The sequence below is a fragment of the Sander vitreus genome, chromosome 10 (assembly GCF_031162955.1).
Source record: "Sander vitreus isolate 19-12246 chromosome 10, sanVit1, whole genome shotgun sequence".
NCBI lineage: Eukaryota > Metazoa > Chordata > Actinopteri > Perciformes > Percidae > Sander > Sander vitreus.
In genome coordinates, this window is record NC_135864.1 from 17,566,759 (window position 1) to 17,590,856 (window position 24,098).

General features: G+C 41.1%; 1 protein-coding gene across 3 annotated transcripts in view; it reads left to right on the forward strand.

The window, feature by feature from the left end:
• diaph1 (diaphanous related formin 1) overlaps positions 1–24,098 on the forward strand; it is a 102,995-nt gene that overhangs the window by 76,816 nt on the left and 2,081 nt on the right. For all 3 annotated transcript variants that reach the window (XM_078260613.1, XM_078260614.1, XM_078260616.1), the window contains 9 exons: positions 5,393–5,491; positions 5,652–5,746; positions 6,353–6,454; positions 6,803–7,042; positions 8,732–8,861; positions 9,030–9,153; positions 9,296–9,461; positions 9,993–10,125; positions 14,306–14,395. In XM_078260613.1, coding sequence (XP_078116739.1) covers positions 5,393–5,491; positions 5,652–5,746; positions 6,353–6,454; positions 6,803–7,042; positions 8,732–8,861; positions 9,030–9,153; positions 9,296–9,461; positions 9,993–10,125; positions 14,306–14,395 — 1,179 coding nt within the window. The remainder of the gene's footprint in view (positions 1–5,392; positions 5,492–5,651; positions 5,747–6,352; positions 6,455–6,802; positions 7,043–8,731; positions 8,862–9,029; positions 9,154–9,295; positions 9,462–9,992; positions 10,126–14,305; positions 14,396–24,098) is intronic.

The window sequence follows — 24,098 nt, forward strand, 5'->3', positions numbered from 1 at the left end:
TTTAATGACACAGACTCAGAGCTTTCTGATGTTAATTTAGAATTTAATCAAATAGAATATATGTTATAAGTTACTATACTTGTTATGGTACATTATGTCAGACCATTAAATAAGCAAATTATGTTTTATACAATCTAACAAGCTTATTCTATAGGCTTGAGATTAAAAAATCATTTATTGGTAAAACTCCTTTTGTGTGGTGCCCTTCAGTCTTTGTTGAAAGTTTAATTAGAGCGAGCAGGCCAAGTCTAATAAGCAGATGGTAAAGCAAAATTAATTATTTATTCTATTATTTACTCTAGATATTTTTAGCTATAAATATTGGCTATTTTTAATGCTTTTAAAGGAAATGTAGTGTCTAATTTAGTTAATTGCAAAAAATCTAAGCTGCAGTAACACTGTTCATGCACCAGGGGTGCGCAAGGGAGCACAGTCTTAGCCCCTCCCACAATCCCTCCCCCTGCATCCTGGCCCTCCCACATCCTGCCCCCGTCCCCCCTCCTCACTGCCCCACCCTGCCATCTGGTTCTTTTCACACAATCACACACACACACACACACACACACACACACACACACACACACACACACGCAGTCAGGAATTTTTTTTCTCCTCGTTTCCTTTCACAGTGAAAAACAGGATGAAGGGGCTCTTTCAGACCCAAGGTTACCGTGGAAACCCCCTTATTCTTCTTCTGTCAAACTTGCTTACATTGTAACACACACACACACACTTATATAGAGAGTGACAGAATGTTGGACATTTAAAGTTTAAAGGGACCAAGGCTACAGCTGTCCCTCTGTCTGCCTTCTGTTTAGTTTGGACAAAGAACTTTATGCCACCCTCCCTTTCTTTTTTCCTTTGTCTCATTCCCCTTCTAGTACTAATACTTTAGTGTTCTGAAAGCAAACCTTTTAAAACCAAAAACATAAGATGTTCTTATTAAGCTTCCCTGAAAAGTGTTTGGTCTATGTTGATGTTAAAAGTTGGCAAAAGATTTGTTTGTGTCTCTGTATGGTTCTTTCAATTGGGCAACCTCAGCTACTTTTTCCAAAGAACTGCTTACCCCAAGATATTGATGTTGAAACTATAAACCCTCTCATCTGTTCCACTTTAGACAATCTCCAATGCTGGAATGCTGAATGGAAAAAGTTAGTTTGAAGTTATATAAAGTTAATGTTATGCTTTTCTTCGATCTTGCCACCAGAGGGCCCATGTAGAACACATTTGGCGCCACAGATAATAATACAATAGCGCACATCATCTGAAAGCTTTTAGTGGGTTAAAAATAAACTGCAGCGCTCTATAAGCAGGGAGTGGTGATGAGCGGATGAATAGACCACATGAAAAGAGTAAAAGAGATTGAAAAGAGCTTTCTGGGAGAGGACTGGAACTATTCTTTGAGTTGAGGCTACAGTTCAGAGTGGTCAGGAATGAAAGTGTACTATACATTTTTTTTTCCTCTTTTGTTTGTCTCTCTCTTTGTGTTCCTTCCTATGTTGTTGTTATTTTTTTCTTTCTATCTGTCTTTTTCTATTTTTCTTTTCTTTCTCCAAGCCTGGCTACCCATCACCTTCTCCACCACATATTCTCTCCTTTTAAGGAGTGAGGGAACGAGAGAGGAAGGGAATAGGAGGGAGGGGGGTTGAAGGACACACTCAGGTCTGCTGACTGATAAACAGACTCCTCTTTGTGCAGATAGACACACACACACACACACACACACACATATATACACATACACTTAGTTATATATTGACAGAGACCTCTGCATGACTTGGCTCCTCATGATTCTGTACACCCCTCCTTCTCCTCTTCCCCTCCATCTCTCTGCTTTTTTTTCCCTCTCTTTCCACTTAATTAAAAACAGAAGTCAGAAATAGAAGAATTTAGTTTTTCTTTCATGGCGCACACATCTGCACAGGCACACACACACACACAGACCTACCCCTCCCCCACACACACACACACACACACACACACACACATACACACACACACACACACACACACACAATCATCTCTCAGTGCCAAGCAGCTGTTGGGGAGACGAGGGGGAAGTGTTCCAGGAAAGAAGAGCGAGCGTGTGAGTGTGTGGTAGTAGGGGTGGTAGTGATTTGTTTCCACAAAGGGGCCTTCTTTGTGTGACGGTATAACAAAAAAGGCAGCTGGGCTGATAAAACATGTGGATGTTAAGATGTCAGAACTCCACTAGTGTGTTTGTATGTACTTGTGTATGTTTTTTGTGTGTGTGTGTGTGTGTGTGTGTCTGTGTCTGTCTACTAGTCACACATGTGTTCTGCCTCTGTCATCTCCTCTCCTCCCCCACAATGACAGTGTAACATGGTGCAGTGCTTCATAGCCACCACTAGAGGTGCCATCGGCTCATAAATGAAATGAGCCGACTGTGAATGTGGAAACCACAGAGCAGCCATTTTACAATCTGCACACCAGACCCCATTTTATGAATCAGCCATGATGTCAACATAGCTACGCAGTGCAGCTGGCACTGTAGCTATTATAGCATGGATGCACACACACACACACACACACACACACACACACACACACACACACACACACACACACACACACACACACACACAAAAACTCCCTCACCAGCTCTCCTCCTCTCTGAGATACACACACAGGCACACACTGACCTAGTGACATGATGCCGTCACTAGGTCACTAGTCTTGTCCCAGACTAACTGGATTGCCAGTCCTTGAGATTATATACTATCTAGATTAAACGTTCATCTGTGCTGTAGCATGTTTACTGGTCTTTGTACATGTCATTTATATGTGTACACAGTGTTAACAGGTTTAAGCTTTTATCGATATTTTGATCTCTTTATTTCTCTCACTATCATCTTTAGATGTATTATTTACCTAATTTTCTAGATGCCCGTGTCTTGAAAAAGTGGATTTTTTTTTTTTTTCAGATCATTATCCATCTCCCTGTTTGTGTCTCTGTCCTAAGACGTGTATTTGTAGATGCTTGTCACTTCCTTTGAGTTTCTTCCTAACCTGTCAGCTGTGACCTGCTGTGTTTATATGTTTGTGCGAAGATATTTATGTTGTTTCCTCTCAGATGTCCTGGTGGATTTTCCTACCCTGTGTGCGTGCGCGTGTGTGTGTGTAATGGTTGATTTCCTGCTCTGCTTCCTGCTCTCAGCAGGGAATATGGCTGGAGTGTTAGACACACAATAGTATTATTGATTCACGGTGGTGATACACACAGCTGATTATACGGATATACTGTAACACAAATGATATGCAAACGGTAGAAGAACAGAGTTCAAACAGATCAGGTTGCCCTAAGGTTTGAGTCAAACTTTAGAAACAAGTGATTGGAAATTCTGAGAGAGGGGTTTCATAAAGCTGTCGCTGAGTAAAACAATGGGACTTATTGAGGCCACAGTCCACTGACTGACTGACTGTTTTGTGTGGAAGTGTGTGTTCTAAATGGAGAGATGAAGAGCTCATTAAGAGGCCTGGACTCGTTAACAGACTCTCCGACTGATTGGCCTCTCACAGAGACAAAGCACTGTTTGACTGGACAAATGGGAGGATGGACAGATGGATAAATGAGTTGTTATGCTGTAGTGGCTATCGTGTCTTATGTGGAGAATACCTACAGTGTTGCTGTTTGAATGAGACTATTTTTCACTTATCTAACAAACTGCAGTTGAATGTGGACAGATTGTGGGGAAAGATGGTGGAATGAGTGTGACATGGAGTACAGAGAGCTGGTTGGGTAACACTAAATTACATTTGATAATTCATTTTAGTAACACTGTAGTAATAAAGCAGCAGTAAGAAGGTCTGTCTCTACAACATCTAGTCATTGTTTTACAGTGGTTACAGTAGTTTCAGTCCAGATAGCCTTGTCTGTTGTAGTGAAACACTTCAACAGGCAGTGGAAACAGGTGGGCTGCTCAGCGCACAGGGTCTGATTTTGATATGTATTGTTTGTCTGTGTGTCTCAGACAGAAAGTGACAAAGAGAAACAGCATACTCATACTGTACATCCTGTACCAGCACTCATGCTGTCTGTTTTTCAGACAGTGATTGTTGTTTCCTGTTTGGTCTTTACAAAGACAAGACACGGACAAGGCCACATAAAAAGAAGACAAAGCCTAAAGAGTGACTGGAAATAACGTGTGCAGAATAGATCATCAAGTGTTTATCAACTATAGAGAGCTATACAGAAAGTACTAAGGCATGAGAAATGGTTGAGGCCATTGTTTCTTATAGGATTTTTTTTAAATGTTTTTTTTTTTTTTTAATACTTGTTGAACAGGAATATTTGTGGTACTGAGACATACTCATAGGCATTTTCCATTACCTGTTCCATTGTTATTTATATTACAGCTAAGGCCCCCACCAACAATTGTTTTAATTATGAATTAATATTCAGATGTTGTCTATGAAATGTCCAAAAACATGTAAAATGCCCTTCTCAAGTTACCCCAGCCCAAGCAGTCGCTCAACATTATATATTGTGACCCACAGTTAATAAGGCATTTCCTTTCTAATATAAATTGAATACAAAAAACTCCTGAAAATCTCTAACCAGAACATGTTTGTTAAATGACCAAACAGTTTATTTGTCGATCAACTAATGATTTTAGCAGTTTGCACTAATCATGACAAACAATAATTGTTACTGTACTTTCACATGAATTCAAATTGAGTACGAGTAGTTAGATAATATTGACAGCTGTGACATCTGATGTGGCTGTTTACAGTGGGCTAGCATGTGGTCAAACCCATGTGCTTGTTCATCTTTCACTCCTAATTCTCATCCAGTGCACATTCACCCCCACACACTGACACATCCTTACAGTTTCAATCCTGACCTTGTCACGACGACTTAATGTGAAGTGTTTCTGTCAATTGTGTGCATGTGATAGAATGTACTGTATATGCATGTGTGTAAGCGGATTGCAAACTCTAAATGCCTTACAGCTGACAAACGTCCAACTGTATTTACCAGGCCCACACACACCAGGGATGTTTTTCCCCCAGTGTTATAGCCATTTCATAGCAGTTCTGTCATACCCAAGGCTAATAATCCTAACGCCTCCATGACACCATACAGTTGGGATGGAATGGAAAAAGTGAAGGCCATGCCAAGTCTGTCAGTCTTTATAGCCATCACATAGGCCCTCTATCCATCCCTCTTATCCACTTCTCTTTCTATTACAGAACCCACTGCATTTACTACTGTCCTTCTTTCCAACATACTTTCTGTTCATATCCAGCTGTACTACTCATCTCACGTTAAGAAAGTTACCAAGAAATGCAATTTCTAACAAAGTCATCTCGTTCTTCTGTCCTCTGAATACTTCCACCACCCTCCCCATTTCTCTCTCCACCTCTCCAGCCAAAAAGGAGCAGGACGGCGGAGATGAAAATAAGCCGGCACAGAAAAAGAAAGTGAAGGAACTAAAGATCCTCGACTCCAAGTGTTCACAGAACCTTTGTAAGTCTGTTACAATCTGTTTAAAAGCCTGATACCCACACACCAATGACACTGCTCTTTAAATGCATTACACCTTTATTGAAATGCCAACAATAAAGTGTGTTTAACTAACTTTTTAATGGATTTTAATAAGTGCTGTTCATTGTGTTTGCTCATACAGCCATTTTCCTGGGATCATTCCGTCTCCCGTATGAGGAGATCAAGATTGCTATCCTGGAGGTTAATGAGAAGGTCATCACAGAGTCCATGGTTCAGGTACAAAGCTCAGATCTGCCCCTGTCTTAGTATATATGTTTCTATAAGAGCAACCATTTATTACTGTTCTAACAGTATGGTGTAAGTCATGAAAAGTTAGTTTTCCTCGTATTTATCTCTAGGGTCCTTTTCAGACTAGATCAGTTTAATGTGTATTAGCTGTTTGTAGAATCGTGAGGAACTATAACGAAGAGGAGAAAAGTTTATCGAGCTCATAGTATATTCTGGTGACAGCAAGCCATTTTATGTAACCTTTATTTAACTTGAGATACATTATCTCCTGGCAGCGTAAGATGGGCATCACAGTTGCATAAGAACACACAATCTTGAAGATTCTTCACACAAATGTAATTTCCCTTGTATGTGCACACACTTACTTAGCTATTAAAGCTGATTCCGATTCAAAGCTACTGCTTATCATCTGATTGTCCTTCACAGTGATGTACCGCACAGACAAATTTCCTATCAAGGGTCAATTAATTTGCCTTTGTGTTTTGTGTAGACCCATGTCTTTCTTAAGGAGTAGTTTTGGACACACACGTAGCACAAACATAAGTGTCTCCAGATCCTGATAGTCATGTATATTTTGCTCTCATTGTCCTATAGAACCTGATCAAACTACTGCCAGCAACAGAGCAACTGAGTGTCCTGGGTGAGATGAAGGATGAATATGATGACTTGGCTGAGTCTGAGCAGTTTGGAGTAGTGGTAAGAAAACTTACGCACACACAAATGAAAAACAAACACAAAACAGACAATTTTGTATTTGTAAAATCTGTATAGTTTGAATTCCTAGCTAAGCTAGACTAAACCTAGCAGGGAAATTAGTGTAATGGCAAATGAGGCATAGAAAGTGTTGAATTACTGAGATAGAGTCATACCGTTGTCATGGAAAATCTTAATGCTGTTAAACACAGACCACTTTGTTCAACTGTGGAAGATGTGAGTAATGAATGAAATCCCCTTTACTCACACATAACTACACACACACACACACACACACAATCTATGTGGCAACAAACATACCAGCAATGGGTCCCTCTTTTCTCACCCCAGATGTCCAGCGTGAAGCGGCTGATGCCACGGCTTCAGGCCATCCTGTTCAAGCTGCAGTTTGAGGAGCAGCTGAACAACATCAAGCCAGATGTAGTGTCTGTGACAGCAGCCTGTGAGGAGCTTTGCAAAAGCCAGAATTTCACCAAGCTGCTCGAGATCATCCTCCTTGTCGGGAACTATATGAATTCTGGCTCGCGCAATGGAAATGCATTTGGCTTCTCCATATCATACCTGTGCAAGGTAAAATTTGTTGTAGGCATAGTGTACACACACACACACACACACTAAAAAAGGCCTTTAGTCTTACCTTTGTGTACTTCTTAGAGGTCAGGTGTGAAAATGCTGACGTGTAGTAAATTACATAAGACTGGGTCCCATAAGAGTAAAGCGTTCACCTAAACAGTGCCCTACCTGCAGTGTAATCACAGTGACAGAAAACTCTAAATCAATTCACTCTCCAGGTCTTTGCTATGCTAGGCTTCAGCTATTTTCAACATTGAATTGTAGTCTCATACTAAACAAACACAATAGCATAATCTCTTCCTGTGCCATATTATTCTATACTATAGTCAGTGTTGGGAAGGATACTTTCAAAACGTATTCCGTTACAGAATACATGCCCAAAAATGTAATTTCTAACGTATTCCGTTACGTTACTCAATCTGAGTAACGTATTCTGAATACTTGGATTACTTCCACATTGAATTGCATTTTATAAGTAGGAACGCGGCCATCACATACAGCTTACTAAACAGGCCTATTCTGGTGTGTTCTTCTGTTCCAACTGGCTGAATGTGTACCTAAACAAGCAGATTGATTTTTGGATTTGTAGTCCCGAACTGCATACTACAAAAATCTATCCGCAGTCTTGAAGCTACCATGAGCTAATTTTAGCTAACGTTAGCTAACATGTCAAACGTGGCTAGTCTTTCAACGGCTCTGGGGATAGTAAATCAGCATGTAGGAGAATGTAAAGTCGCACGTCAACTATAAAATAGCAAGGTGACCAGTAAAACTACAGCAGACGACTACCCTTGGCTAATTAAAAAAAAAAAACTTACTTTAAGATGCTTCTTCAGGTTGGAGGTGGAGTAATTTGGACGCTGAAAGGAAGTTGGTTGCTGGCAAGCAGAGGTTGCACTGCAGTGCACAGTTGTATTTCGTTCTCCCTTCTCTTTCTTTAATGTGAAATGCTGTTTGAATTTCCAAGATAGAAACGCATTCCTGCCCTTGCTCTGTTGTGCCGGTTCCGGCTCCATCTTTACCTCTATCAGTGATCACGCAAATAGCTCATTTTTTTCATTTTCATATTGGGGCTTCTGGGAAATGCATGGAGTTGCGAGAGTGAATAAACTCGTGAAACAGAGAAGTATCATCATGTAATCCATTGATTTCAACAATGTAACTGTATTCTAAATACCAACTATTTAAATTGTAACTGTAACGGAATACAGTTACTCATAATTTGTATTCTGAATACGTAAATGTATTCTGTTACTCCCCAACACTGAACATAGTTGAGTGAAGTAAAAACACATGTACATAGACAATAACATGCAAAGATTTTCCCCTATGTCTTTTTAATATTAGCTTTAGGTATGTAGGATTATATACCAAAGATATACACATGTACAGATGGCCCCATAACATTTTCATCAGTACAATGATACTACACCAAGTTAGTGTAACAACAGTGGTCTTTACTATTCATTTTATTGTATTTCTATCTTTCATAATGTAGAATAGGCAACATGGGCGCAAGTGCATAAATGCTGGAATTTTGGAAACCCTTATCTTACTTGCATATCCATTTACACATATCTGTAAACAGAAAAGCGTGCAACACCGACAGCACATGAAGACATTAAATACTTTTGATTGGTTGCTTTTTCAGTGTGCCATTTTTAAATCAATCCTTCTCCCAATCAGCTGCGTGACACCAAATCGGCTGATTTGAAGCAGACGCTGCTCCATTTCCTCGCTGATGTGTGCAAGGAGCAGTATCCGGATGTCATGGGCTTTACAGACGAGCTCATCCATGTGGAAAAGGCCAGCAGAGGTACATGAGGCCACCTGATGTCTATACGTCTCCATCCCTACATAGTATCATGCATGACATTGCCTGGTTACAGATCACATGCATCTTTATTAGTACAGTGCGTTCTCATTTTTGTGGTCATATGAAAAAAACTAAGCTACGTGTTCTGCATCAATGTTTTTCCTGCAGTTTCTGCAGAGACACTTCAGAAGAACCTTGAGCTGATGGGCCGTCAGATCAAGAGCCTGGAAAAAGATCTGGAAACCTTCCCTCCTCCACAAAATGACAAGGACCTGTTTGTGGAGAAGATGACCATATCCTCTTTATTCAGTTACATATGTCATATAATTATTCAGCAACAGTCTGTTTATATGAAAATTCAAGCCATAGATCTTTATGACCTGTCATCTTGAGGTCTTGATGTATGTTCTTTATTCCTTAACACCATGTTTCTACATTTTTGTGGGTACTGCCAATGAGCAGTTTGAGAAGCTGGATCTACTGCATAAGAATATGGAGAAGCAATATACCGACCTGGGAGAGTACTTTGTCTTTGACCCGAGAAAAATGTCCGTAGAGGAATTCTTTGGGGACCTCAACACCTTTAAAAACATGTTCCAGGTGTGTTTTTTATGCATGTGAATGAACTAACTCTAAGTCTGATCTGCAGGTGTGGTTTTCAGTCTGTACCCACCACCGTAAATTAAACTCTTACACATACAGAGTGCAAAGATATACACACAAGTGGAGTCGGAAAAACATTAAGTAGATGTAAGAGGGAAACATGAAAGTCTCAAACAAGGAAGACAAAAAGGGCTGCACACCTGTTTGTATTGACATAATAATGAAAGAGAGTGACTCCATTATATTGTCAGTTTACACATCAACTGTAACTGTAATGTGCCTGTTCGTGAGGGCTCCCACAGGAGGTAGCTTGTTTTGCCAATTGCTGTGGATAACTGCCATCCAATGGGTTTGAAGTTATGTTTGCATACACAAATATCAATCAGTTCCATCATACATCTGCCTTCTTGAGTTTTGTTTTTAGAATCATGTTTGTACTTTTCACACGGAGTTATCCACACCAAACACTTGATCTTATTTTGCATACATACACTGTGTGATATCCTTTTCTCTTTGTTCCCTCCCCAGCAAGCAGTAAAGGAGAATCAGAAGAGGAAGGAGGCCGAAGAGAAGCTCAAGAGGGCCAAGCTGGCCAGGGAAAAGGCAGAGAAGGAGAAGGAGGAGAAACTCAAGAAGAGCCAGCTCCTTGACATCAACGCAGGTCACAATTGCTTGATCATATCTGTTTACCTGTGTGTGACTGCGTGAGAGAGAAACACTCCACTACTCTGTTTGTATTTCCCTCAGATTCCAGTTGGGGGCAGTCAGAGCCCACGCTTCTGTGGAATAGTTGTATGTGTGTCTTTGTCTGTGTGTAGAAGAACAACCCACCAGTATTTATGGACCAGAGTTAATCTAATGTTGATGACCTGTGTTTTGATGTAAGGAAGTAACAATAAGCTCCACAGAAAGTGAGCACAAGGAGGATGTATATAAGGAGCCTCCTGACCTCTTTCACTCATCTGGTGAATGAGGGATTTGCCTCCATAAAAGAGAACTGAAATGATGCCTAAATCTCTTTATCACCAAAAACATATTTACACTCTTCTATGAGATGCTGTTACACTTCTAAAATATGCTAGCAGCATATTGTCCTGTGTGTAACACACACACACACACATTCTCACTCGCATTCTCACTCGCTCACCCTCGTATACACACAGTTAACACTCAAATCCTGCCTTGCAGACACACATTTATGCACAGGATTTTCCCCACTACTCTCAGACAGTGACCTAGTTTCAGTACATTCCTTCTCACTCTGGCTCCAGTCATGTTCTCCTGGGACTCAACAGTCAAAATATTCTACTGCCTGTGTCTATGTGTATGTATGTGTGTTAGAAAATGCATTTTGATTTTCTTTGCCTGTGTGTTGGAAAACCCTTGTTTTGGCCAAAAAGTGTTTTGTGTGTGTGTTTGTCTGTGTGTGTCTTTCTGGCCTTTCTCCTAGTGCTAGATGTTCCAGCTGGCTTCTCCTCTCTTTCTTGCTTTTGTTCCATCACTCCCTCTTCTTTTTTCCTTTCCCTCGCCTGCCGTTCATTTCAAGAGCACTTAAAGACACAGCGAGCATCGAGGCTCCACTTGGAATATGTTGTCTCTGTGTTTAAAGTATGGAACAGACATTTTGTGGTGGAAAGTAAGCTAGTCAAATGTCATGCCTCTAGAGAGGCATGCACCAATGGAACATAATAGTGCATCAAAGGTGTGTGAGTGTGTGTGTGTGTGTGTGCGTGTGTGTGTGTGCGTGCGTGCGCACACTAGAGATCATTTACATACAGGTGGCATATTTGACTGCCCATGTAGCCGGGAGTCATTCAACACCCCCCCTATTTAAATTCAACCACACACAAATCTGACATTCACACACCTGGTCTTTGTTCTGTATTTGTTTATAACCATCATCAAGGCTGTTTTCAGCAGCTACACTTTTGCACGCTCACATCTTCGTCGTTCCCTTTTTTCTTTCAATTCCCCACCTATGAACTCACACAATCTCACTTTCTCATGAATTCTCTGAATGTTCCTCTTTCTCACTTTCTGTCTCTTCGTAAACATTATATCCCAGTTGTTGGTTAAACCCCGGAAGGTCAGTGTGTGTTTGCACTTTGTGGCCTTGTCATTCCTGTGTGAGTCAGAGTCAGACAGACGCTCACTCCGTGGGGCCTTACTTTGAACATGTATTAAGCATGTGATGGTAATTATTGTGACTAAGTGATCCTTCTAAATTCTTTGTAGATTATTACTTATTTCATCTTTTGATCACCTAAACATTAAGTCCTATTACGTTGCTTTATTTGGCTTTAATGAAACATAGAAGTTCAGTAATCAGAGTAACAGACCCAAGAGTCCACATTCACCATCTGTGCTTTAAGTAAGATCTTTACTCTAATTTGATCTGATAATATTGTCTACTACTGTAATGAAAAATCCATCCCTGGCTGTCATACAATTATCTTTGGAAACATGCCAGACTACTTAGCAACTGTCTTTTTCCTCATTTCTACAGCTAGGTGTCAGTACTGTCTGTAAAAGATTGTGTGACGCTGTGTGATTTTTATGTATGTGGCAAAGGGTGTGTGCATGTGTGGTTAACACACCCACACAGATGCTGGTATGGGAACTGCCACTAGGAGTGCTCATGCTCTACACAGAGAGCAAGTGAGGGAGTAGAGTGGGGGAGGGGAAGGAGGAGAGTAGGGCAGCAGATGCTCGCTTGAGGATTAGACTGTGTTCTTGTCTCTGTGAAGAGGAGGAGAGGGGAAAAGCACATGGTGAGAGGGGGGATGAGCTGGGATAAGCCTTGGTAGCCTGCCTCACTCCAGGCCACTGTTAGAGAGGGACACGATCGTGGCACATTAGGAACATAGAAATCCACTCACCAACCCACTTGAATACTGTTTTTCTTTCTCATACTCTTTTACCTTTTCTCTGTTTTTCTTTCTGTGTGTGTTGTTACTCCTCTCTCTAAATATTTCCATTCATGTCCATCTGTTATTGTGTGAGCGTCCATTAGGGGTGCTACTGCTCCATGCAAGATACTGTCCTCCCTGTGTGTGTGTGTGTGTGTGTGTGTGTGTGTGTGTGTGTGTGTGTGTGTGTGTGTGTGTGTGTGTGTGTGTGTGTGTGTGTGTGTGTGTGTGTGTGTGTGTGTGTGTGTGTGCATCCAATGTAGATCAGATCCAAAGAGACCTCTCTAAGAGCTCATGATCTAATGCTGTTACACTAATTAATCCGTCTTATGTTCTTACTTGCTGCAGGCAATACCTTGCAGTTTGTTTCGTGCACTATAGTTGTATGTGTGTAAAGGGCAGTGTGTTTGTGCTGCTCCCAATCCATGCCATTGTTGTACTGAGTCTGATATTGCTACCACAGTTTTTGATGCCATTTCGATATTGATGATATATTGATTCTCAATAATAACACCATTAACCAGCTATGTGTTCCACACCAAAATCATGTGAATTAACAAGAGCACATGATTATCAACAAGTGATTGAACCCACTGGTGGGTTTCCCCCCATTATTAGCCCCATTACTAATCACTAACAAACACAACATTGTAAAGCTTCCCTTTGATAAAGAAGACTTTAATACTTGGCTTTATGATATAGTGTTTCCCAAGGCCACCCTCACACAAAAACACTATAGAGCTGTATCTATAATGCTATACAGTGCACTGGCCGTGGGACATTCTAGTTTTAGTTGGGAGTTCACTCTGTCATCAGTAAGTCTCTTTCAGGTCATTGTTTTGTCCCTGTATTGCCTCCAGTACATATTCACAAATAGATGTGTGTATCTGTGTGCTTCCACCAGTAGTTTAAGACAACCATGTGATTAGTGTGAGTGGATATGGGCCAGATGTGTTTCCCCGGAAGGAGAAAAACGTGGCCTATATCATTCTAGTCTATCTGTGCAGTTCCAGGACATGGACATTGAGGGGTGTATGTGAGCTGTGGAAGGCCTGTGGAGTGTGTGTGGAGACTTTCTCTGACGTGACAGGCGAGACCACAGGCCATCTGCTTCATGGCTTACTGCAGGATTTGTGTGTGTGTGTGCGTTTGTGTGTTTGTGTGTTCGTGTTCGGGGGTTGGGTAGGTGACGACATAAACCTTTAACCCCCAACCTCACTGCCCCCTTTTCCAGACCACTCTGTCTCTTTTTAGTTTCAAATAAAACTAATTAAAACCATCTGCTTGAGCGCTGAGCTGTGCCGCTAAATCCTGCCTACAAAACAATCATGGCAACACTCACACACTTGTACACAGCAACATTGCCATGGAGTACCCCTCCCCTGATCCTTCACTGTGGATGTAAACAAACACAAACAACAAGACCACCAATACAAACTGTACCTGTACACAGATACAAGGTTCCGTTCCAGTCAGCATACTAGGCTTTAATTGTGTGTGTGTGTGTGTGTGTGTGTGTGTGTGTGTGTGTGTGTGTGTGTTAGTGTTAGTGTTATAGAGGTTAGCTCCCTGAAAGTGTAGCGTGTAGCCCTTAGCAGAGACAGTAGCTGAACTAGGTCACTGCCTATCTGGGTTAATGTAGCAAATTTGCCCACATGGCCACGTGGCTGGTAAATAACCTCCCTGCCCACATGTGTGTTGGCGTATCTGAGAGAAATAGAGATAGGTAGAGGGTATAGAAAAACCACCAATCCCTCTACTGTTGTTGGGAAAGAAGATATGTGTATATGTCAGGGTTGTATTGATTGAAAATAACATGGTTGCGATAATAGAGTTGCGTGTCTATGACATGATTAAAAGTTAAGACTCCAAATGTTGATTTAATCCAGCGCTTGTTGATGTGTTGCTGATGTTTTGCTGTTATGTTTACAGAGGATGATGAAACTGGTATCATGGATGGCCTGTTGGAGGCACTGCAGTCCGGCGCTGCTTTCAGGAGAAAGCGAGGACCACGGCAAGCAGGTACTTGTACACAAGCACAGCCGTATATCTTCACAAAACATGCAGATGTATCAAAGTTTCACGTCTTACTTGATTTACAGATTTCTGTTTCCTTTCACGCACATTAGTGGTATGCATACTATACTGAATGAGACAAATTAGTTCCATTTCTCTTCCTCTCTGTCTCTATGCTTCTGTCAACACACAACAACAGACTTGTTTGTGTTCCCCATGTCTCTCTTCCATCTGTTGCACGGCTCAGAGACTGTGGGTTGTGGTTGTATTCTCTGGCCATGGCTACAGGGGGGCAAAGCCAATTCCACCAATGGCTGGCACAACAACAAAAGAAAAGGGAGGGTGTGGGCATCAGGACACTTTAGAGAGGAACAACTGGTGAGGGTGTGGTTGTGGAATAGGAAAATATAAGACAAATATGAATGTAGAGCTAAGGAGGATAAACCATACTGTGGGTATAAAGTTTAAGGAAGTGGCATCAGTGAAAGGGCAATAGGGGGAAAAAAACAACTGACTAAAATATGAAGAAAATATGAATCATTAAAGTATTGTTACTTCACATACAATCATGCCTGTGCAGAGTTTGACACCAGAATTCATCTTCTGAAGAGGGAAAGTTCCTGTGCTCACCTTGAATGAGACATGGTCCAAAATGCAATTTACACAGTAGACACCTTTTTCAAATGGTTTTCAAAAGGTTTTATGGTAGGGTTTGAAACCCCAACTCACTGCAAATGTGTAAATGAAAATATATCATAACATCTACAGTGTCAAACTCATTTAACTCAAAGTATTTATTTTATTTTATCTTGGAACAAGGAAATATAAACGTTTTTGTCATTGCTGGGCCAGCCAGAAGTCCATGTCCTGTATATGAGGACTTACTCCTCAGCCCAAATCCAGTCTGTATTGATTTTCATTCAGGCCATGTTGTTCAGTCGGTAAGCTCATAGAGACCGGCTCGTAATCTGGTTAGCTACTTATTCTGCTGTGTGTCCCACTGTCCAATCCAGTTACATTCACTTTTTGGAGAGTATTTCTGTCCCTCCTTTTTGTTTTCTTGTGGAAAATGTGTCCTGGTAAGACCATACAAATGAAAATGAGGCAGTGTGAGCTGTTAAGATAGTAACTTTGTAATACGATACCTTGTGTTAGGAAACTCGTGTGTAACCATGTGAGCGGGAAAGTGTCCGGTGCCCATTAACTGAGAGAGAGAGCCTGTATGTGTGTTTGTTCACATGCATTCATGTGTGGGTTGAGTATTCACACATAAGAGAGGCTGGGGACGAGTGTGTGCAACCCAATACCTCCCTCAATAGAAGCCAGATGTGAAGCAGTGCTCCAGAGTGGAAAGCACAGAGCCGGAGGGTAGACTGCACTCTTATTTTCTTTCTTTTTTACGTCTCTCATCTTCCATTCTTTCTTTTTTTTTTTCTTTCAATCACTAAATGCATTTATGTAGCCAGTTAAAAGTAATCGTCCAACGCAGTTAAACTGGCGTTGTAACAAGTGATCCTCAGTGGTCCACTAAGTCACACTGAGAAAATCGCAGCAAACTTTCTTTAATCACAAACAGCTCAGGCTCATCACCACTAAACTGAGACTGAGACAACAGTGAAAAGAGGAAATGGAGGGAGAACCAGGAGTACTGTAAGAGAGAAAATGGGGCCCACTTGAGGGCTCAGTCAGTCACCCATAATACTGTTTGGCCACCTCAGACTCCTAACAGGAAATACCTTAACATGTGTGTTTGAGAGAGAAAAGGGGAGAGAGAGCCTTACACCCTATGCACACTTGTCTGTGGGAGGAAAGAGAAGGAAAATATAAGTGGCTGTATGTATCACATCTCTGCCCGGTGCCTCCTCCCTGTCTCCTCTATTCCCTCCGTCTTGTCATTTTTGTTTTCTTTTGCCAAACTTGAGGGTTTTCCATGGCTGATGTGGAGGGTGGTGAAGCCCTGCTGTGGTCTTTAGGCAATCTTAGCTTTGTTAGGAGTTTATATTTTATTCACTTATGTTTAAAGGCTGCTCCTTTCCAGTTACCCACTTTGCTTTGTACACCCGGGAAGTCCTTTATCCACACAATAGGAGCGTGTCTTTGACTGGTTGGTTGAGTCAGAGGTCTTAATTTAGAGGAGCTGAAGTAGGAGAGACATCCTGTCTCTGGCTGTACTGTGGCCACAGGCGGCCTGTATGAACAGACTAAAAACACTCCTCTATCTAGCTCATGAGTAAGCAAGTATTTTTAGTGTTTACTTCATAATTTGTAATACATCAATACAGTTTGCTGCATACAGAACAGAAAAGTGGATACAAATCAGACTTCATTTGTTTTGTGTCCATTATAGTAACACAACACAATATCAAGGAACCACAGCTTTAGGAAAAAAAGATGTTTCCTCATCTCTCACTGATTGAGAGATATGGTATTTAACTAGCCCTAAGGCCAGTTGAACCAGTTGCTTATCTAATCTCACTCTAATTACTCTAAATACAATTGATTTTAACTCTTCTATGATATTACTGATCAGATGTCACGTAATGCGCCTGCAAACACAAAACAAAGGTTCATCCGCTTGAAGGATCTATAAATAAGCAAAGCAGTGGAGGGGTCATGGAAATACAACATCACAATGAAGCCACACATTAACAGAGGAGTTTCAGTTGCCCGATATCCCAACATAATTACCTACAATAAAAACAGGTGCTTAGGCTAATTAGTTCTGCATTTAAGGTAACTGGAGTATTAATCAGGAATAATGTTAGTGTCAATATGCCCGTTTTCATGTAGGACATGATAATATATTGAGGGTATTAATGTTAAATGGAATTAAGCATTATATAAGAGTTCCTCTAAAATGTGAAAAAAAATAAAAAAATATATATATACTTATCTCATGTCAGTCGAATCACCAGTGACTTTATGCCCATATGTAATACACAGTTACCTTGTACAGTTTTTGTCAACCCACTAACACAAATCAAGTGGCAACAAGCATAATCTTCTTAGTTCTAGAAATGTATAAATATTCATGAACCCATTTCTAACAGGTTGTCCTACATTAACCAGTGCCCAGAATTATCACTCAGACTTTCTGCCCTATTTTTAATCGTTTAGAAGAATCTTGCTGCCTTAAGGTGCTGCTCATAGCTTCCTAATTCTGAGTTTGAAAGTCTTATTTCGTACTCAAGTATGTCTTTGTCAGAAATAAGAAAAGAATAAGAAGTGATACAAAGCTGCAAAAGCTGAATTACAAAGATATGTTGGTAATGACCACTTCTTGAAGCATGCTATAGTTGTAATTACAATGTGAGGTATGATATGTTTAGGGATATTGCTTATCAAGCTACTGCAGCTTATTGCATCCAATCAGATCAGCCAGACCCAGACGTTTTATCAGAGGACATCTCACATTACCGTCTATACTAACATACGTAATGTCTCAAGAGTTCAGGAATTCAGCTTGTTCAATTGCTGTTTGTTGAGGAAATGATCAAACCTATTTTAATAACAATCAGCATCATCCAGATGAAGTCAGGAGCAAAGGAGGGCAGTTAAATGAGGACATAACAATCCTCTCACAGCAGAGTGGTGGTGGAAAAAGGGAGGAAAATAAAGGTCCCATGGCATGAAAATTTCACTTCGAGGTTTTTTAACATTAATATGAGTTCCCCTAGCCTGCCTGTGGTCCCCCAGTGGCTAGAAATGGTGACAGATGTAAACCGAACCCTGGGTATCCTGCTCCGCCTTTGAGAAAATGAAAGCTCAGATGGCTGATCTGGAATCTTCTGGAAAGGTTACCTCCCCTTTCTCTGCTTTGCCCGCCCAGAGAATTTGGCCCGCCCATGAGGAAATAGAGCTACAACCGTGGCCGCAAGCTGGTCAAGGCCACACCCCCACTCTCCACCTTGCCCCACCTCTCTCCTCCTCAATAGCATTTAAAGCTACAGACACAGAAATGGCACATCCTAAGGAAAGCTCATTGTGGGACTGGCTCTAGTGGCTGTAATTCTGCACCAAGGCTGAATTTCGGGAAAGAGACTTCAGATACAGTATTAGGGGACCACTAAGGCCTATATAAAAGCATCCAAAAAGCAGCATGTCATAGGACCTTTAAGGTTAACAAGCTGCATTGAAAACGTAAGTATGTGCATTAGGTTCCAAAATAAATGGTCTTCCCATGGCTTTTAAACATTTGTTTTTTGAGCATTTCTGCCTTTAATGGATAGGACAGCCAGACATGAAAGGGGAGAGAGAGGGGGAAGACACGCAGAAAACTGTCACAGGTCAGACCTGAACCCTGGACCTTCTGCGTCGAGGAATAAACCTCTCAACACGTGCGCCCGCTCCACCAACTGAGCTAACCCGGCCGCGCTTTTGAACGCTTTGAGGACAACGTCTAAGGTGGCCTATTGTGGCAACAGTACATATGTATACATAATGTACCACAAAACATTATACAAATATCACAGGTAAAAATAGACTCTTGTTGCAACTTTGTCACAGTAACATAATAGTGTGCTTATTATGTATATGTGTTTTGCAGTTATTGGTAAAAAATCTATTTAAAAGTTGAACATGGGTGTTGGAAAGGTTCAAATGACAGTGAAATGTTGATTTTAACTAAAGGATGTAAAATAAACTGCATACTGTGTCTCATCCCCAAACACCTGAGCTGTTGCCCACTGACCACATTACATCTGTCGATAATCTTACGTCAAATTTGGGCCACAGTAGAGCACATTATACTGGTTACTGAACTATTTGTAGATTCATATCCTGTTGAAAATACATTTACAAGTAATTCCCATCAACATAAGAGGCTGCAACTTTGAATACAATTTGAAAAGTCAGAAATTTATATCAAACCCAAGTTGCGTGACATATTGTGAAACCACCTGCTAGAAATTTGTAAGCATTTTATCAGTGCTGAGCTGACCTGTGTGACATCATACAGTCAACACCATCACAGTTTGAAATTGTCAATTGTCAGAACTTTAACTGCTACCAACTTTCTATGACCACCTTATTTACAGTACATTATAACGGCACTCACTCTCTCTGCCAAGCAAAAATGAACACTTAAAAAGTTACACTTGCAATAACTTTCAAATATATATTACTGTAGATGTGTTAAGGGTTTTCAAAAGCATGGTTTTAGGATGCTATGAGTGTGTATCCTTAAAATATACGCAACATTTTTATATCTGCTGATATTATTTTTGTTTGGCGCTAGTAACCACTATTGTGCATGTTTTGGTTTTCATTACGTGAAGTGTGTCCGTACCTTCCCCTCCTCTTACTTTTATCTAGGCACAGCTGTGGTGACTGCAAACGTCACCAACTTTGTGTTAAAGGACTACTAAGGGCCTTTTGAGTGTGTTGTCATGCTTATTGTGTCACGGCATTGTGACTGAATGGAAAGCCATGAGGCTGCAGAGGCTATATATCTCCTCACCTTTGACCTGCATCTCATCTCACTGTGTGTGTGTGTGTGTGTGTGTGTGTGTGTGTGTGTGTGTGTGTGTGTGTGTGTGTGTGTGTTGTGTATAGAATGAGCAGATTGTATGGGGTATCTGCAGATGTCTACCCTCCGTCTGTCTACTCCCCTTTCAAGCACATACAGACAAAACACACACACCAGATGCTTGCATGCCGATACAAAGACACATTGATGTTTGCATACCAATGCATGCACCCAAACAGACACGTTACGTTCCAGCAGACAGACAGCCATACAGGTATTTTCAGTTAATCTGGCTGATTGGACCTCTTCCTAGGACTGTGAGGGTGTGTTTAGTCTGATTGATTGACATATTCCTGAGTCTCCTTTTAGCTATGTTGCACCTGTTAGGGCAGGACAAATTACAGTTTTATCATTCTTATTGGTAGAAAAGATTTGTGACCTAATAAATTCCCATCTAAGCTCCAGCCCACTTTAAGCCTGAGCAGAGGTCTAATTAGCCAGAGTAACTATAGTCGTCTGCGTGGGTGTTCAGAGGCTTTAAACACTATCACACTGTGGCTATCTGCTTTAGATAGTAAGTTACGGTCTGTCTGTCCTTTCGTATGAATACAGACTTATTGTCAGCTTGGCTACATTAGGCTAATTTGTGTGTATGTTTAAAGCAGTTTAAGACTCGTGTGTAGAGGAATGACGTGTCTAAACACTCACTATAGACCCATCTGCTGGGTCACGACCCTTGCTAGAACAACCAATTGCAACTAGCTGACAAAGCACCAATCACAACAGAGAGACGGTGATAAAGGGGATAGCAACAATAGTGGCACACGCTGGCTCTGCAGACGACCTGCTCCTACAAAAACTGAAAAAAATACCCCTGTAGAGATCTGTGCTGTCACAGATGTTCGCACAAACACACATAAAGACACACACACAAGAGGCGATAGATCAGACCAATAGGAGAGCACTCATCAATCAAGTCATTACTGAAACAGTGGTGATGTCACGCATACTAAACACCTACTGAGACAATAGACTAGACATTAGAAGGGAGAAATACTGTATATATCAATGGATATAATACATAGGATTACAAGGAAAAACATTGGCATAATCTTTAGCTGCACTATATATATATATATATATAGAATACACAATATTAATATTATACTAGAATACCCTATAATTATACTAAACTACTAAAATATAAACATATGATAACATGCTATATACATTAGACAAGTGGGCACAAGTTTTTTTATTTATGCATGCGTGCAATTTGAATTTTTATGTAATGCATGCCAGTAAGCTACACATATGCACCAGTTGAGCCCATTCAGTGACATGAAAGGCACATTAATACTAACCCAAACAAGCCAATAGTGGTGCCAGATGACATCACTCTTTCCCACAGTTCTCTAGTGCAGAGCAGCAGTGTGTTACGCAATGTGGCCTGAGGAGGGCGATATGAGTCCCTGCTAAGATGGAGACACTGATGGAGGTCCAGCCTACATCTGCAAATACACCATCATGCTAGTCGTGGCACTAACATCAGAGAATAAAGATGGCTGCTTCAGTTGGCATCACACCATTCAGAATTTCTGTTCATTCAGGTGTCACTGAGCTAGTTCTTACAAGCTGCCCTACACCCACATGTCTGCAAATTCTCTCCTCACTCTTCTCCCTGTTTTACCCTCACAAAGTCAGCACACTCACATTCTGTATAATAAAGCGTTCTTTCCCTCATCAGGCAGTCGTTATTTAGTCTCCTGGAGTGTAATGTGTTACAGATGATCTTTTCACTTCACTCTTTATGCCACTGATCGACCCTCAATGTGCAAACACACTCATTCAACCTCATGCCCACCAGTAAACAGACCCAAAAGCAGTCTTTGTTGTGAGTCCCGACATCTCATTTCCTATTGCTGCACACACCAGGCTTCATGCCAAGTGCATGGATCATTTAGTCAACATCACAGCTAGTTTCTAGATACACATGCTGAGTATTTCCTTGTTTTCCACCTTTGTAGTGCCACATGTTGAAGGGGTACTCCATGGATTATTGTGATGCACTTCAGCAAGGTTTAGGGGCTTGCAAGAGACAGCTAAAAAAAAAAAGAAAAAGCAGAGGCCGAGATATCCTGACTTTTCATTCCTACGTAGTATGGGTCAAGTTCCAAAAACACTGAATCCTTTGTTTCCTTATCAGGATTGTTTTCTCAGACTTTAGACAGCTCCTTCCATACAATATTTAACAACGGTTTTCAATCTGACTGGTCTGGTGTTAGTCTCACCTGAAAGCTACGAGCTGCATGATCGTTCCATTTGATTTTTAGTGGATGGTAACTTGGCTGCTTCAGCACTGTGGCCCCCATAGAGCAGGCACACTAGGGACTTCTGCCAGCCGAGCTAGCTACCTCTGGTTTAGCGCTCCGCTAACTTGAATCAGGATTAAATGATTTAATCGTGCGGCTCTTCTAGACTTTACAAATGTAATTGGACCGAATGGATTCAATTTTCTTAGTGAAACAAGTCATTTTGCGTTGGGTGCGATACTGTATGCACTGATTTACAGATCTCCCTTTGCCATGTTTGTCTGTGGCAAGTCTTTTTGGGCCCCATGGCACTTCCTGGGAGGGCCTTGTAGGAACAGATAGGATTAGACCTGAGGGCCACACACAAGACTGTGGAACTTTTGAGAGACACAAACTTTGTTGGTTATGGTCTTTTCATGGGGTGTGTTGACAATAACAACAATATAGAATATTGCCTTATCAGTTATTTCTTGTGTTCTTATGTGATATTTTAAATTAACTTAGTATGCTCTGTGAAACCTGTCTGTTAGGGGATGTATTTGCTTCCGAGGCTGGTTGAGTTCATGTAATTTAACTATATTTAAATACATAGAAAATTTGCACATTTCTGAGAATGTTCCTGTCATTACTTTAATCTGCAGGTTTCTGTCTAAATACATCTTTTTTCCCATGCTGCCTCCAATGCAACAACCCTCTGATCCTGACTCTTATCCCCCTCTCTCTTCTTCCTCTCTGTCTTCTCTCTCAAGAGGGAGTGGAGGAGGATGAGAGAGGAGAGGAGCTGGGTTGACAGCCTTTTGAAGAGCTTTTCTCTGTGGTTTGGATTTTATTTTGGGACAAGCTCAGCACAGTACACGTAGAATAACACCCACACTGACGCACACTCTTTCTGTCGGTTTTGGTGTCATTTGCATAATTTCTAATTAGAAAGTTATGAGTAAGAGAGAGATTTGGAAAGGGACAAAAATAGATATGGAGGACATATTTGAGAGTTGACTGAGAGAGAGTGTTCTGAAGTATTTGTGTTTATAAGAGATGCAGAGTGTGCCTCCAAGAAAAGTGTGTGAAATGATAATTTGACACCCCAGCTGTCTGTGTTTTTCAGTCCAGCTGAGGCTTGCATACAAAGAAGACAAGTCAACTGTGAACATGACTCTAAATCTGCAAATCCTCCTCCTCTTTCTCCCCAGACTCAATTGTGTCTTTGTCACAGCTAGTTCTGGAGACCTGTTCGGTAACTGGTGTTTTTGTGTGTTTATTTTGCTCCATCAGAACCATGTGTCAAATATTGGTTTGCTGTTTGTTACCATGGTTCATTTGCATGTGTATTGCTTTTGGTTTGCATCATGACGTTGTTGAATTGATCTTTTTTTTTAGTTTTCTCATCAGTAACAACAGGAACATGTGTACACGTGTTAACATGTGTCCTGTACTTATGTTAACCTTGTATTCATAGCGTCAAAGTTCTTAACATTCACCAGGCATAACATAACAGCAAACACAATCTCCCACTGACCTATATAATTCAAAATGGCTGCCGCTGCCCAGCTGGCCTCCCACACAGGTGTGTGTGTGTGTGTGTGTGTGTGTGTGTGTGTGTGTGTGTGTGTGTGTGTGTGTGTGTGTGTGTATAGGAGAATGAACTTGAAAGCATCCTCAGGGCACAATCTGTCACGCTCGCTGTGTTTCTCTGTGCGTCTCTTATCTTTCCTCACTGAATCCACTTTTGGTGTTGATCTATTTTACTACTTCCTTCCTTCTGACATTCCTTACAGCTCATTCCTCCTCTGACTCGATCTCTCCATCCATGTTTGTCTCATTTTCATTCATCCCTGCCTCTGTAATCTTCCCACGGCATGAATCATCCTTCTCATCATGGTGTCGTACCTTCTTTTTTTGCTTTTACACACTCACCATTCCTCCATACCAT